A 15,545-nucleotide genomic window follows, 5' to 3' on the forward strand; every position below is an offset into this window, starting at 1 on the left:
CATGCAAATGAGAATACAAATGTCATCTGAATGGATGCATTTCTGCATTACATCAGCTGTAGAAATCGCCTCATTTAAAATAAAGGACACCAAACATATGATACAACATTCATTCTCTCCATGTTTAGAACCACATTTACAATTTTCAGATGAAAATTGAAACTATTGAATGGTCGTGTATATATATTCATCAACATTTATGAACATGATATTAGCACATTCTAGTCCTCCTTCAATGAAAATGCACAAATTAAGCTAATAAAAAGAAGAAGAAAAAAACTATCAGCTTGAATAAAGGAGGACTTCACACCTTGAAGTAGCAGCATTGACTTCATTATTCACCCAGATGTTAACAATGAATTCAGCTTCTTTTCATACATTTTGGCACGTCGAAGAGCATCCAAGGCTTCAGCTTGTTTTCCTGATCGTTTCAAACTAACCGCCTTCAGTTTTTCTTCTTTAATTCTTTCTTCTAGCTGAATTTTCTCTTGGTTAGGGTTCTCGATTTTGGCAACGGGTTTCACAGTCTCTTGTTTTTCTGGGCTTTTATTAGATACAACAGTTAAATCTGCAAGTCCAGTAGCTTTCAGAGCAGATAAGAGTTGAGGGTCAAGAAAATCCTCAACACTCACATCATCCACCGCATCTGACTTATCGGCATCCTGAGCAGCCAACTCCTCCAACTGCGCTTCAATTGCCTTTGCCCGTTCTAACTCAGCTTCTGCTTCCTCTGTTCGGCCATCTCTCCGTAGCTTTAGGGCTTGACGTTTGTGTGCTAGAGACTCCTGTTGCAACTTGAAACGGTCACGACTAGTAAACGGCTTTGCAGCAGCATTCGGGGAATCTTGTTTCTTTTGAACAACATTTGATGTGTTGGAAACATTGCTGGTGGAGGCAGTGTTTGGTTGCATACTTCCATCCTCCAACCTCTTCTCTAACAGCTTGGCCTGTCGAAGTTCGTCCCTGGCTTCTGTTAGTTTTCCTTCTCTTTTCAAAGCAACTGCCTTCCTTTTATGAGCCAAAATTTCTTGACGCAAAGAAAGGTCGTCCTGAGAAGCATAATCTGGAACAACATTTGACTGGTTTGTGTTTGGCTTTTCATCAACATCAGTCACTTCTTTTCTTCTTTGGGTTTGAATGTTGTTTTTGTATATCTGGTCTTGGCTGAGATTCACTGAGGAGTCCAAAGGAATAGTAGGACCCGCTTGAGATGAATTAACTGAACCTGCTTTATATTCTTCTTTTTGTTTTTGAGACAAAATTTCAGAACTGCTACAGCCATTACCAGTAAGTAGATCTGGCATATGCATAGAGTGGCCAGTTGAGGAGCTATGAGCAATGATATTTTCGACTTTCATCCTTTTTGTGAGATTTTCACTTGAAGCACTCACCTCAGCAGATAATGGATGCTCATCATGTGCAAAATGGGAGTTTGCAGGACTTTTTCCGTGAGATGATTCAGACGGAACAGATTTTTTATCCTTGGATGCATTCAGCAACAAGTCCTTGTTTTGGCTCTCAAAATCTTCCAGTTGGGCTTCCAGATTCTTGGCCTTTTTTAAAATTTCCTCAGCCTCTTCTATTTCTCCCTTGCGCCTCAAAGCAAGTGCCTTCCTTTTCAACGCTAAGAGTTCTCTTTGAATCTCTCCTTTGTTCCTTGAAGTTGTGACAGTACTAGTAGCTTCCTTAACAGGTTCTTCTTTTATGGTCACGGGCTCAAATCCTTCATCCTTCCATCCTAGATTAGTAAGCATTGAATTCAATGCTGGGTCATGCATATCCTCTTCTGAAACAACCATGTCCCTTTCTTCATCAACTGCCACATCAACTGGAGAATTGAAGAGTTCTTTCTTCTTAAGAGCCTCAACCTGTACATTATTCTTCAGAGCATCCATCTCTTCTATCTTGGCTTCCAATGTTTTGGCCATTTTAAGGACTTCCTCTGCATCCTCCGTTTTCCCTTCCCGTCTTAAAGCAAGGGCCTTTCTTTTTAAGCTCAAGAGTTCCCTCTGAATTTCTGCTTTACTTTTTCTTGGTGCTTCAACAAACATAGTTGTAGAATGCTTACTCAGAAAAGTATCATCAACTGGAACAAAGTTATCATCATATGTCTTCGAAGGATTGTTCGAAGATTTAGAAGGTTTATCATTGTCATCATTCCAACCCAAGTCCGTAAGGAGTGAAAGATATGCTGGATCAGACATATCTTTATCTGTTACATCATCGCCACTTCCTTCCTCAACTAGAGGACTTCTACTCGCTGCATGCAGGACATTACCAGTATTCGTCGATGACGATTGACTCGGAGCATTGTCCATCTCCATCAGCTGATGCTCAAGAACTGCACTCTTCCGCATTTCTTCTTCTGCTTCATCCATTTTCCCTTCCCTTCTCAATGCAAGAACCTTCTTTTTCGAATTCAAAAGCTCTCTTTGAATCATCAACCGGCTTTTTGGTGCCACCGTGGAAGCGGCATTATTATTTCTATCATTACCAGTAATTTCAGAACTCAAACTTTTCCCAACAGGAGTAACTTTTTGCAACATAGTATTATCGTCATCAGACCCAGTGTTGTTTAAGTCACTTTCTAATAACTTCGCCTTTTTCAATATCGCCATTGCTTCTTCAGTATTACCTGCTCGCTTTTGATTAAGAGCCTCTCTTTTCAATGACTGAATTTCACTTAGCAACGCTTCTTTGTCAAAGGTTTGAGATTTGGAAAATGTATTTTCAGGTTCAGTCCAACCCAGTGATTCCAAAGCACCAGCTAACTCAGGGTCCATCAAATCCTCATCGGTCACTTCTAAATTACCATCAAGATTATCAGAAATGGCCAAGAGATTATCAAAATCAAAACCATGCTCATGATCATGCAGATTTGGAAATTCTTTATCATCATCATCCATGCCGCGTATTAATGCTGATAGCTCATCATCAGAATCTTCAGCACCAGCAAGGAGTTCCTGTTCTTCCAGTTGCTTCTCTAGGATTTTTGCTTTTTTCAATTCCTCTTTAGCTTCTGCAAGCTTACCCTCACGCTTCAACGTTAGAGCCTTCTTTTTCATAGCAACAACCTCAGTCTTGTCAATCCGGCTGCCCTTTTCTTCACCTGTCTTTGCAAAAGTTTCTGCAATCAAGGAGGAGAGTTCACCCTCCAAACTCAAGTTTGCTGACTTTCTATCTTCTTTGTGTAGTTCCAAATCAGACCATCCCAGCTCTTGAAGTTCTGAAGTAAGATCATCCTTATCTTTACCAGTCTGAGGAAGTGACTTTGTTTTTCTGCCAGACTCAACAGAAATGTCTTTGTTGTGCATATCCGACATGTTTCCAGAAGGCAACAACTTTTTCCGAGCCGCTTTCCTTAGCTGAATTTCCAAAGCATCTGCTTGCCTCTCAAGCTCCTTCCCTCTCTTAAAAGCTTTCAAGGCTTCCTCAGATTTCCCGTCTCCTTTCAGAATTTTATACTTACTTTTTTCCGCTAAAGCTTGCTGACGTAACTCATCAGGAGTGGTGGATCCCACATCAACAGCCATACTATTCGTTGTTTCAGTTGATATAATCTTTTGTATATCTTCTTCGTCCTGAATAGAAAATCCTGTAGTACTTGAAGAAGATGCAGCGCTAACTGATCTCTGGCCACTACGACCTTTGTCACTGGTTGATTGCTTTCCTGATAAAAGAAGTTCCTCGTTTTGACCAAGAATCTGGTTGAGAATTTCATCTTCATCTCTAGGTGCTGATTTCAAGCTTCCTGGAGAAATTAGAGTGAATATTCAAAAGCATGGAACTGTGTAGTAATAAAGAAAGCAAAATGATGAAGTGAAACTCTAACACAAGCAAGCACAGGTTGATTATCATGGTTTTAACAAAAATGAGGGGGATACCTCTCCCAGCCCTGCGTCCCTGTCGCAACTCAAATCGCGCTGCCTCTTCTAGCTTCTTACAAGGTTCACATATACGTACAGGCGAATCACCCTGTCCACGCAAAGCCATTCTTTGTTGGGTACAACTTCCGCAAAATAGACCCCCACACCTTCTACAGTGGTGCTGAAAAATAATAATCAAAATTCCAAAATTTAATTGGGACAAAGGATTTGGTTTGAGTTCAATCAGATTATAATAAGCAAACATGGAAGACCACCTTCCAGTACCCAAGATCTCGTTTTCCATATAGAATCATGAAATTAACAAACACATTATACCTTTAGTTTAACCAAAGGTTCTATGAAGCTTAAAGTTTGATAAAACAATTAAAACTGGGTAACATAGAAAACATAGTGAGTTATCCAATCTAAGGGAAGCTAAACATACAATTAGGGACGGAAATATGTCAACCACTCCTCAATGACCTTATGGCTTACTCTTTCAGGACTAAAAGATAAGTGAAAATTGTATAGATTTGGTGGTCTAAATATAAGCAAATCCTAACTAATTTTACAATATTTAAGGTTATTTAATTACTATTCTCATGAAGCAAATTTCCATAGAAAATTAAATGAAGAGAAGAGGTAGATGATTATTCTGCATCAAACTAGACCAAACCAAACTAATGTACTCAAACCTAGACCAAACAAAACTTATGTAATGAAGAAAATAGGTCAAGGCTTTTTCAAAAGTCTGTTTAGCTAAAAGGACAAACCTTTAGACCATCCAAAAACCTTTAAACCTAACAAAACTAACCTACTCAAGTATATATCGACCCTATGAGCTTACTTGTTGATAGCCTCATCACTTATCTATAGACCTTGATAGCCTCATCACTTATCTAAAGACCTTATCACAAAATAGGCTTTTAAATAAGGTTAAGGCCAAACCAAGCTTTGAAAAAAGCTGGGTCAAGTATTAAAAAAAGAACTATAAAGAGAAAATGGATCAAGCTCACGTGTTAGGTTTGATGTATGGAGTCAGGTTTTAAAAATTTATTTTAGTCTAATAACCTATTTCCACTCCTACCTGCAATGCATTAAGGTGTGAAACACAAACAATATAGCCGGGCATGAAAAATTGATTCTCACTTGCTTCACATTAATTAATACTACCTTCGTTCCTTACTATAGGAGACAATTCACTTTTTTATGTTCATTGAATACCAGATACATTAGTTATTCAATGAACATAAAAAGTGAATTGTCTCTAGGGTAGTAAGATTCAAAATCTCGTAAACATGCTCCTACGATGAAACAAGCAAAATTTGTTTCGAAAAAGAACTAAGCAAGCAAATGACAAGTTGTTAAACATGGCTTGATAGAGCAAAGAAATCTTGTGAACTATTTGACTCTAATCTTGACAGCATAAAATTACTCTTGTTAATGCAACGGCAATAAATTAGCAGCAATGTAATTCATCGGTATATGGACCCTGATCTGCTAGGTTAAAGGCGGGTAAGGTTGCACGGTGCATATCACTCCTATATTGTTCTCTATCATTTATCGTTCATAAAATACAACAAATCAAATTACAGTAAAGTGAAAGTCACTGAAATTCAAATCATGGTTATAGAGTAACAGAGTCTTTGATGATTGGTAAAATTAAGTCATAATAATAAGATTAGCACAATCGAAGAAGAATGGGGGGTTAACCTTGCGATTGATGAAGGTGAATTGAGCGGAACAACCCTGGCAATTGGAGGCATCAACGACCCAATTATTCCCTCGTAAAGAAGGCTTTGGTGGCAACCCGATCTTCGCTAACATCTTCTGATCTCTCTTCTTCTTCTTTTAAGATCCAAAATCAACAAAATAGTGTTGTTTCTGCTGTAGTAGAAGAGGATTAACGAAGGAGAAGAAAATCGATGATCACGATGACGATGACAAAACAAAACGAGTGCACGATTCCGGTTCTTGCACGACGAGTGATCAATGATACTTGATTTTTTTTTTTTTATACTAGCGGAAAGACGCCCGTCTGTCACATGTGATTATTTTATTATGTTTGTTTGTAAAATTTTGATTAAAATTTTTAAATTTTTAAATATTAATTGAAATTATTGATATATTGATTATAAACAAAATATGGTCAAGGCATATAACAAAATTATTTTTGAACTCAACACATTTTAGTTTGCCTACATATAAAATTAAGATAATATAATGATCATTTATTGTATATTCTAATAGTAATAAATAACATCTAAACATAAATGTATAAATGACATGTTATGTAAAAGAAACATTGCTATGATTACGATAAAAGAATATCTTTAAAAACTACATTTTTCGTAAAGTCACAATCTTCTTCTGTAATTTTTCCTTCTTTAATGAGAACTTTTGTTGAATTTTTAGAAACTCCTCTTGATAAAGCTACATATAATTGACCATGGCTGAAAACATGTCGTGGAAGATAGATTCCGACATTGGGAATGGTCTGCCCTTGTGACTTATTTATGGTAATGGCAAAACTTAGTATAACGGGAAACTGTTTTCTACTAAGCACAAAGGGAAGTCGTGACTTCACATTTATTTTTAATTTAATTTTGGGCAAGAATGAATGTTCTTTTTCCAGCATTGCTTCCTGGAAGAATTTCCACATCCAACATATTCTTAAATAAACCACAACATAACAATCATGTCCCATTACACAGGCCATATCTAGGGTCTATGTTTCACAACAACATCAAAGGTGCAACTTTTTTTACCTTTAAAATATATGGTGGGATACTTCCTTGAGCAATTGGGTTTAGGAATTCCTGATGATATAAGTTATGAGTATCCCCTTCAACCTCCTCAAATGACAACAAATTATGTTCTTCTCCTGGAAATTGATTGATAATTAATATATTTAATATAGTGCTAACAAATCTTTTTCTAAAATATTTTTAGTCCTAATGGTTTTTTAAAGGATTTAAAGTCCAATCTTTAACATTATTTTTTACGCACGTTTGTTACTAATCTTTTTTTAAAGGATTTTAGAGGATTTAAAGTCTAATCTTTAAGATTATATTTTGCTCCTGTTTGTTAATAATCTTTTTTTCAGAAGATTTAAAGTCCAATCTTTAACATTATTTTTTGCTCACGTTTATTACGAATCTTTTTTTAGAGTATTTAAAGTCCAATCTTTAACATTATTATTTTTTGCTCAAGTTTGTTACTAATAATTTTTTAGAGGATTTAAAGTTCATTCTTTAACATTATTTTTTGCTCACGTTTGTTACTAATATTTTTTTTAGAGAATTTAAAGTCCAATCTTTAACAATATTTTTTGCTCACGTTTGTGACTAACATTTTTTTAGAGGATTTAAAGTTCAATCTTTAACAATATTTTTTGCTCACGTCTTTAAAGTCCAATCTTTAAAATTATATTTTGCTCACGTTTGTTACTAATCTTATTTTAGAGTATTTAAAGTCCAATCTTTAACATTATTATTTTTTGCTCACGTTTGTTATAATATTTTTTTAGAGAATTTTAAGTCCAATCTTTAACATTATTTTTTGCTCACGTTTGTTACAAATCTTTTTTTTAGAGGATTTAAAGTCCAATCTTTAACAATATTTTTTGCCCACTTCTGTTATAATATTTTTTTAGATGATTTAAAATTCAATCTTTAACAATAGTTTTTGTTCACGTTTGTTACTAATATTTTTTTTAGAGGATTTAAAGTCTAATCTTTAACATTATTTTTTGTTCACGTTTGTTACTAATCTTTTTTTATAGGATTTAAAATTCAATCTTTACCATTATTTTTTGCTCACGTTTGCTACAATTTATCAAAAGCTAAGGAAGAGTAACTTATATTAATAAAATAATATTGAAATACTGTTTTTTGTGAAGGGATATGAAAATACTTGGCAATCTTTGTTAGTTGTATTAATAGAAAAAACACAGATGTACAACATAAAATCGGCTGATAAAAAAGTAACATGATTTTTTGTTTTGTGCTAGTTTTTTGTGAGTTTGATTTGTGGTTAACGGAGGTAAAAGAGGGTTAACGGGGACGATTAGACGTGTTATTTTATAGTAATTGGCTAACAGTAAGAACATTTCATAAGGAATTGTGTGTAAGTTTTCTCCATAAATTAAATTTATTATTATCTATTCGTTACATGTGTTATTTGTATTTAAAATTAAAATTAAAAATTAAGGGTATTTTTGGAAAGAAAAGTCCAACCCAAAAGTGTGCTGAAAGGGGTAGTTTTCTTTATATATAGTATAGATTTTTGACGAGAAATGATAGTTGATTTATCGGTTAAATAACTTCATCCAATTTGCTCAAAAAAAAAAAAACTTCATCCAATAAATATATGGCTTACATATGCATTTCATCTCTGTAATTTGGACGTGTTTTGGTTTTAGTTCTTGCCAAAAAAAAATTTAAAAATATCCCTACAAAAAAAAATTTGATTAAAAAAGTCTCTGGCCCCACCAAAACGCTGAAGTGGCATGGTTTTGGCCACGTGGCAATTGCTGATTGTGCAACTTTTGCCACGTGGCGCTGACGTAGCCTGCCACGTAATATTAAATTTTAAAAAACATTTTTAAAATTATGAAAATTATTTTTCTAAATTAAAAAATCTGAAAATAATTTTAAAAAATAAAAAAAATACGATTATATAATTTTAAATACGAAAAAAATGGAAAATTATATAATTTTTTAAAATCTGAATATAAATTTTTGAAAATTAAAATATGGAAATTAATATTTCTTTTAAATTACATTATCTGAAATTTTATATCGAAAATAAATTATAATCTTAAAAATAAAATTCTAATTTCTTGTTCTTTTACGAAAAAATTAATTTTAAAAATTATACAAAAAAATTCAGAAAATTATTTTAAATTTTTTTCAGAATTTTTAAATTTTTTTTAATTTTTAAAATTTATTTTAATAATTTTTAATTTTAAAAACAATTTTCAGAATTTTAAAAATTTAATATTATGTGGCATGCCACGTGCAAACGTTGCACAGTCAGCAACTGCCACGTGGCCAAAACCATGCCAACTCAGCTGAATAGTGGGGTCAGGGATCTTTTTAAAACAAAAACAATTTTGCAGGTATGTTTTTAAAAAAAAAAAATTTGCAAGGACTAAAACCAAAACACGTCCAAATTACAGGGACGATATGCATATTTAAGCCTAAATATATCAAATTATGTCTCTATAAAAACAGCTTGAATTTTTTTTTGGCCTAAATATAAAATTCATATTTTTTTTATTTTTTAAAATAATTTTCAGAATTTTTAATTTCGAAAAATAATTTTTCAGAATTTTAAAAATGTTTTTAAAAATTTAATATTATGTGGCATGCCATGTGGCAAAAGTTGCACAGTCAGCAACTGCCACGTGGCCAAAACCATGCCACTTCAGCGTTTTGGTGGGGTTAGGGACCTTTTTAAAACAAAAAAAAAATTTGAAGGGATGTTTTTAAATTTTTTTTTTGGAAGAACTGAAACCTAAACACACCCAAATTACAGGGATGAAATGCATATTTAAGCTTCTTTTTTTTTACTAAAAAACAGCTTGAAGTTGTAATTTCGTTAAATTTAATTTGGTTTAAGAGAGCCAACTTTGTGGACCCCATAGATTATCCGACGATTGGTCGTTGCTAAGTGGTAGCAGAAACAACGTAGAAATTACTTATAGATTGAGCAACCTAAACATGATATGAATATCCTCGTTTATTTGTATTCTAATGAACTAAACACGAGAGTTCACACAATTTGTAAGCAAGATATAGTTGAAAACATTGATAATCGCACTGATGTTTGAGACTTGATTTTTTTATCGCGGTAAAGATTATTCTAGTGTGATAGGGGATTGACCAAAAGAATGGAGTGTCCATTACTATAATTTTGGAATGAATAAATGATATAAATACATACACATTTTCGTCACTATCATAAGCAAAAATCAGCATTTTATATTTATTTATTAAATGATGTATTTGGTCGTCAATAATAAATAAATATAAAATGTTGATTTTTGCTTATAATAGTGACCAAAGGGTGTATATTTCTAGAATTTATGACATTAATTGAACATTTATGTTATAGTAATGGACACCTCCGTTCAAGAATTGAAAGCTTCTCTTGTTATAATAACTAGTGTAACGACCCGTGCCAAGCACAGGATACATTTTATTTAAAATTCTTTAACGGATTTGAACATTAATAGGTTTTTTAAATACTATTTTATTTATTTAGTTTTATTTCATTCCAAAGTTTTGATATTATGTCGTACTTTATCCTCATATTTAAAATTTAAACGATAAATCACCATTTATTGAGAACAAAAAAGTTAAATTTCACAACGATTTAACTATTTTTGTGAGAATGATTAAATAGTGGGTAAAAGTACAACTGTGCTTAAAACAGGTATGATTACCTCTGTTTTAGTCTACCCCTCTTAATAAAATTATAACTTTTTTTTTACTTAATCACAATACTCTCTCTGATTGCAATAAAAAAAGACTAAATTACACCAAAAGTCATTTAAACTATTTAATTGTAACAAATTAGTCATTTAAGTTCTTTTCGTATATCTTACGGCTTTTAAGTTATTTAATTGTAACACATTATTCCTTTGAGTATTGTTTGTTTTACTTAGGTCCTTTAAGTTATGGCTTAATAGCAGTTTTCGCCCACTAACTTTCACGAAGTTCCCCTAAGAAAAATAAAACTACAAAATTGCCCCCTAAGTTTTGCAACTGTAGCAGTTTTGGCCCCCCAAGACAAAAAAAAAACGTGGCACCTCACTTAGGGTGCCATGTCAGCGTAGACCGAGTCAAAATTGGCTTTGGGGGCCAAAACTGATACAGGTGCAAAACTTAGGGGGCGGTTTTGTAGTTTTTTTTCTTAGGGGGCTAAAATCGCAACTTTTGAAAAGTTAGGGGGTAAAATGCTATTAAGCCTTAAGTTATTTAATTGTAACTTTATGTCCCGAATAACTTGCTTTTTTAAGATCTGAAATCCCCAAAATTGTTACGGTAAAATACCTTAAAGGACCTCGTTGGTACGGAAAAAAACTTATATGCAATTAGTTTTCTTGATTTGATAAAGAAGATATAAATTTCTGAAAAGTACCATCTATTGTAACTTGTTTCATGAGAATAAAAAAAAAACCCACAAAATCCACAAACTAAAACCTCCACCAAACGTGCGGAAGTAAAATGGAGGAGATCTATATCAACCCCCTCAATTAGATCTATGTTCCTAATCAAAACATGTCAGTTCTTCAACTCCTTAATGGTGATCCTAGACGTAAGGTTCAAAAATTCTTTTAGTATACTAATGTGTGATAAATGAGGCAACTAAAATATATAGTCTGCAAGAGAATTTATATTTTCACTCACAAAATTGTAATTAAAAGTAAAGGTAAAAAACAAAGGTCAGAAATATTACCATTTATTAGAAAATATATTTACTAAAAAGAATGTGAAAAAAATTCCCCTCCAACAAAATAAGCATATATTTTCTTTAGCTCTTTTTGTCTCCATAATTTAACGGTTGAATTTGATCTTAGTTGGTTGAAAAGAATTTTGTAACGTTCGTTTTCCAATCATTGAAGAAACAAATAAAATGATTCAAGTAAATGAATATATACGTACTTTTCAATGATATTAAACGATCAAATTGATAGTTATAAATACTTACCTTGTAACAACTTAACTTTTGCCAACTAAATTTTTAGAGTCTCCATTTTGTTTCACTTGAAGATAGAAAAAGAGTACATTCTAACCAATATCTCTTCAAAATTATTGACAAATAATTAAATATCAGAAGGTATTGTATATTAAAAATAAATAAAAAATACAAATCAAGTTCACCCGTTCGAATTCAATTCAATGACATTCATCTTGAAGGTGAGAAAAACACAAGAAGGGGGGTTGAATTGTGTTTTGAAAACTTCTTCGTTTCTCCTAAAACTGAACACACTGATCAGAAGCTAAGTGAAACAGCTTCTGAAGTGATAATCAGAATCTGAACGCAGCGGAATAAAAGAGATAGAGAGAAGAAGAACGACACAAAGCAATTATACTGGTTCCTTCCACAATCTGGAAGTAGTCCAGTCCCCCTTGCACTTCCAAGGAGATTTCACTAAGAGTAATATCTGATTACAATTGCTCAAGCACACCTGCAAGAGACTTCCTTTGCTCAAGCACACTTTGCAAGAGTCTTCCTATGCTCAAGAACACAATCAAGATACTTCCCTGCTCAAGCACAACTGCAAGAGACTTCTAACTAAACAAAATTACACAGAAAATTGTTTAAGGTTGAACACTTGATATACAATCAGAGGTGCTCACAATACAAATCAGATACAGACTCAATGACTTAAGAATTTCTAAGATATGACTTTGAGACACAGAAATTTTAAGTGAATGCAGAACAATTTCAGCAGAGGTTTGGCACTTGTAAAAATGTTGTGAGTCTTTCGTTCAGCGTTCTTGCATTGCCAAAACTCAAAGTCTTCACTCCTTTATATAAAGGTGTGAAAGAGACTTTGTGAAATTGCCAGCACATCAAAGAGTCGTTGTTGAAGCTTGATCTTTCACCAATGATCTTTTGCCTGATTTGGTTGTTGTCCTATGAAGAACCAATTTGAAATCCTTTCCCATTGTGAAGGAACATCTTTGCAGGCAAGCTGTTATTCTGGAGCTGTTTTCTTGTCCTGTAGCGTAGACATAAAACAGAGTAGTGGAGAAGGTGGTTGTACAGTTCGTACAAAGTACAATGTCAACGCTTTTTGAAGATAAGGTTCCAATGCCTTCAAATCTTCACCAAAATGACCGTTGCAACCATCCACTAGTCTTCTGCAGTGTTTTCGAATTCAATAGACAGCTTTTGAAGTGTTGATCTTTGAATCTTCAGCTTATGGTGATAATCAGCTTCTGATGAGCTTCAGCTTCTGATGAAGTCGCTTCTGAACTATCTGCTTCTGATGACTTTCAGCTTCTGATGACCTTCAGCTTCTGATGACCTTCAGCTTCTGATGACGTCATCATTCTTCAGTAGCACTTAAGACTTCAGATGCACTTCTTTTCAGATGCTTTCAAGTTTCCTTTTCTTTAGTCCATACCTCTCTTTTTGTTCTTCAGAACCTTTATATGATGTACATTTTTAACTATGGTCCTGTACACTTGAACAAATATTAGCTAGTCCAATTTACAATTTTTAATACCTTGTTATCATCAAAACTCTTTAAGGTTCATTGTTAAACACATTTTGTTCCAACACATCTTAGTTCTTGTAATGTATCTTTTGTATTCTCTTTCAATATCCACCACAATTGGTTTAATTTCTTTCATTTTTCATGACTCACGTAAGTATAATTTCTTTTATTGAATCCTTATTATTTTTATTCGGGAGGTAGTGAGGAAGCTAGGAGGGACCATTGGGTTAAGTGGAATAAGGTGTGTCTTAGTTAATTTAGTTATGACATTTGGGTTCATAGAGTGTAGAATTTTAACTTATCTTTGTTAAGTAAATGATTTTGGAGGCTAACATGGATCAATAAATTTGCAATTTAAAGTTTTAACTTCTTAGAAAAGGTTGGAGGGAGTTCATGTGACCAGACGACACAGTTAGGTGTATGTGTGGTGGAAATATTTCTATGGTGTTAAAATAGGTGTGGAGACGGGGATTAGAAATTGGTTTGACAACTTGATGATAGTGGAGAGTGATGGAGAAAATGCAATTTTTTGCCATGATATGTGGTTGTAGAGTGGCTCTTTGTGTAGCATATTTAGAAGATCTTTTGAGTTATCTCAAAATAACTATGTGTCATTTAAGGAGATGCGTAGGTTAGGGTTGGATGGGGTGGAGACAATGTCATAATTTTATTTTAAAGGAGGTGCAAGAGATATACTGTTGTTCTTCGTTGGACAACATTGTTTTTGAAGGCTAGCGTCGTTGATATGTGGACGTGGAAACTTGATCATTGTGAAAGATAATGTTAAAGGGGTATATCATCTGATGATGCAAGTGGAGTATGATGACCCTATGGCTCTCAAAAATCTCATTTGGAACAAAGCAACTCCTCAAAATATTTATCTCTTTCTGTGGAGGCTCTTGAATAACTTAATTCTAACAAAGGATAACTTAGCTTGATGGAGTATTTTAAATACGGACTCATTTTTATGTTGTGGTAGGTGTGAGAAAGAGGAAAATGTTAATTATTTGTATTTTGAGTGTGAATTCTTTGGTAGCATATTACATATTATTCTAAAGTGGTTGGATAATTATTGTGTTTTTCCCATTAATTCTCGTCTACTATTCATTTCGGTGGTTCTCAGTTGTTCAAAAAAAAAAAGTTTGTTTCAGTTTTCAGTTGATTTGGTTGACTTACGTTTGGATTATTTGAAAAGACATAATGCTAAGAAATCAGGTTCGTACTTTGAGTTGAATTGTTGGTGGAATAATGCTTATACTTGTCTTGGTTATTCTATCTCGTGATTTGGTTCTTTTGTATCTTTGCATCTTAAACTTTGTATTTTCCTTTTTTAGGCACATCTTGTGCTCAAAGTGTTTTTAAGATAATTGATTTGGAGTCTTCGTACAAACAAAATTCACCTTAGTCAAGTCACCAATTACATCAATATATAATATATTAAATATTAAGTAACTTTTTTTTTTGACCGAAACAAAGTTAACTATTATCATTAATCATCCAATGTTCAATACAAGAAGGATAAGAATCAAAAATACGGTGACTAGCCCAAGAATCAAAAATATTAAGTAACTTAACACTAAAATTTTCATTGGTGTTAGAAAAGGGGTGGGGATGGGGGTTCGAAATTAGTTTGATGATAATAAAAATATTATGTAACATCTTTTAAATAAACATAAAATCTATTATATTATTGTTATTATTATTTTTTAGGGGATTTATTTTATTGTTTATTATTTTGTTATAACGACCAATATTTTTATCAAAAAAATTCTCATTTAATCAAAGCGTTTATTTTACTAATTATTATTTTATTGTAACCGACCAATATCATAGCGGTACATTATTTTATTAATTGTAGTATTATTTCTACTAATTATTATTTGGATGTAATTGACCAAATTTTATTACGCATCAATTTTAATAAATTTGAACGTTTATTTAATTGTTCATGCAAGTAATAATTTTTTCTAACAATTTGATAGAATTATTGTCACGTGAGACATGGTGTTGTGAACACGCATAATGGCTTCTATCTTGAACTAAACATTTGCGTAAAGTAGAAGACAAATCAACATGAAACACGTGTATAACTTCTCAATTGAATTTAACAAAATTGACATAGAATACCAATGAAGTATTAAGACGTACAAAAAAATGTATAATTAAATGTAAATCATAAATTCAATGTCTAGTACTTGAACTTTATTTTGGTAAAATAAAAAAAATACACCGAATAATGACATGTGAAGAGACAACTTAAGCCATATAAAATCACTCAAAAACATGTTCTATTTATTTCGATATATTGATTGGCCAATTGTGTTGATAATTTGATAAACTGTTGGAACCAACATCAAATGAGGAAATTGTGTAAACCATTTCCTCTTGGAGTTGCTCCTTGAATTTGTAAATCAATGTTCTTCATCTAGAAGCATCAATTC

The 15,545-nt window shown here is 32.8% G+C and overlaps 1 protein-coding gene across 1 annotated transcript; it reads right to left on the reverse strand.

The window, feature by feature from the left end:
• Positions 1-57: 57 nt before the first annotated feature.
• Positions 58-5,853, reverse strand: LOC146932518 (phosphoinositide binding protein). Its single transcript, XM_085704203.1, has 3 exons — positions 5,580-5,853; positions 3,885-4,047; positions 58-3,751 (listed from the first exon to the last, which is right to left on the reverse strand). The coding sequence occupies exons 1-3, from the start codon at positions 5,691-5,693 to the stop codon at positions 339-341; spliced, it is 3,690 nt and encodes a 1,229-aa protein (XP_085560329.1). The 5' UTR covers positions 5,694-5,853; the 3' UTR covers positions 58-338.
• Positions 5,854-15,545: the final 9,692 nt, after the last annotated feature.

This window comes from Medicago sativa, chromosome 4 (genome assembly GCF_051527215.1).
Source record: "Medicago sativa cultivar Bolivia chromosome 4, Bolivia_mono, whole genome shotgun sequence".
In the NCBI taxonomy this organism is placed as follows: Eukaryota; Viridiplantae; Streptophyta; class Magnoliopsida; order Fabales; family Fabaceae; genus Medicago; species Medicago sativa.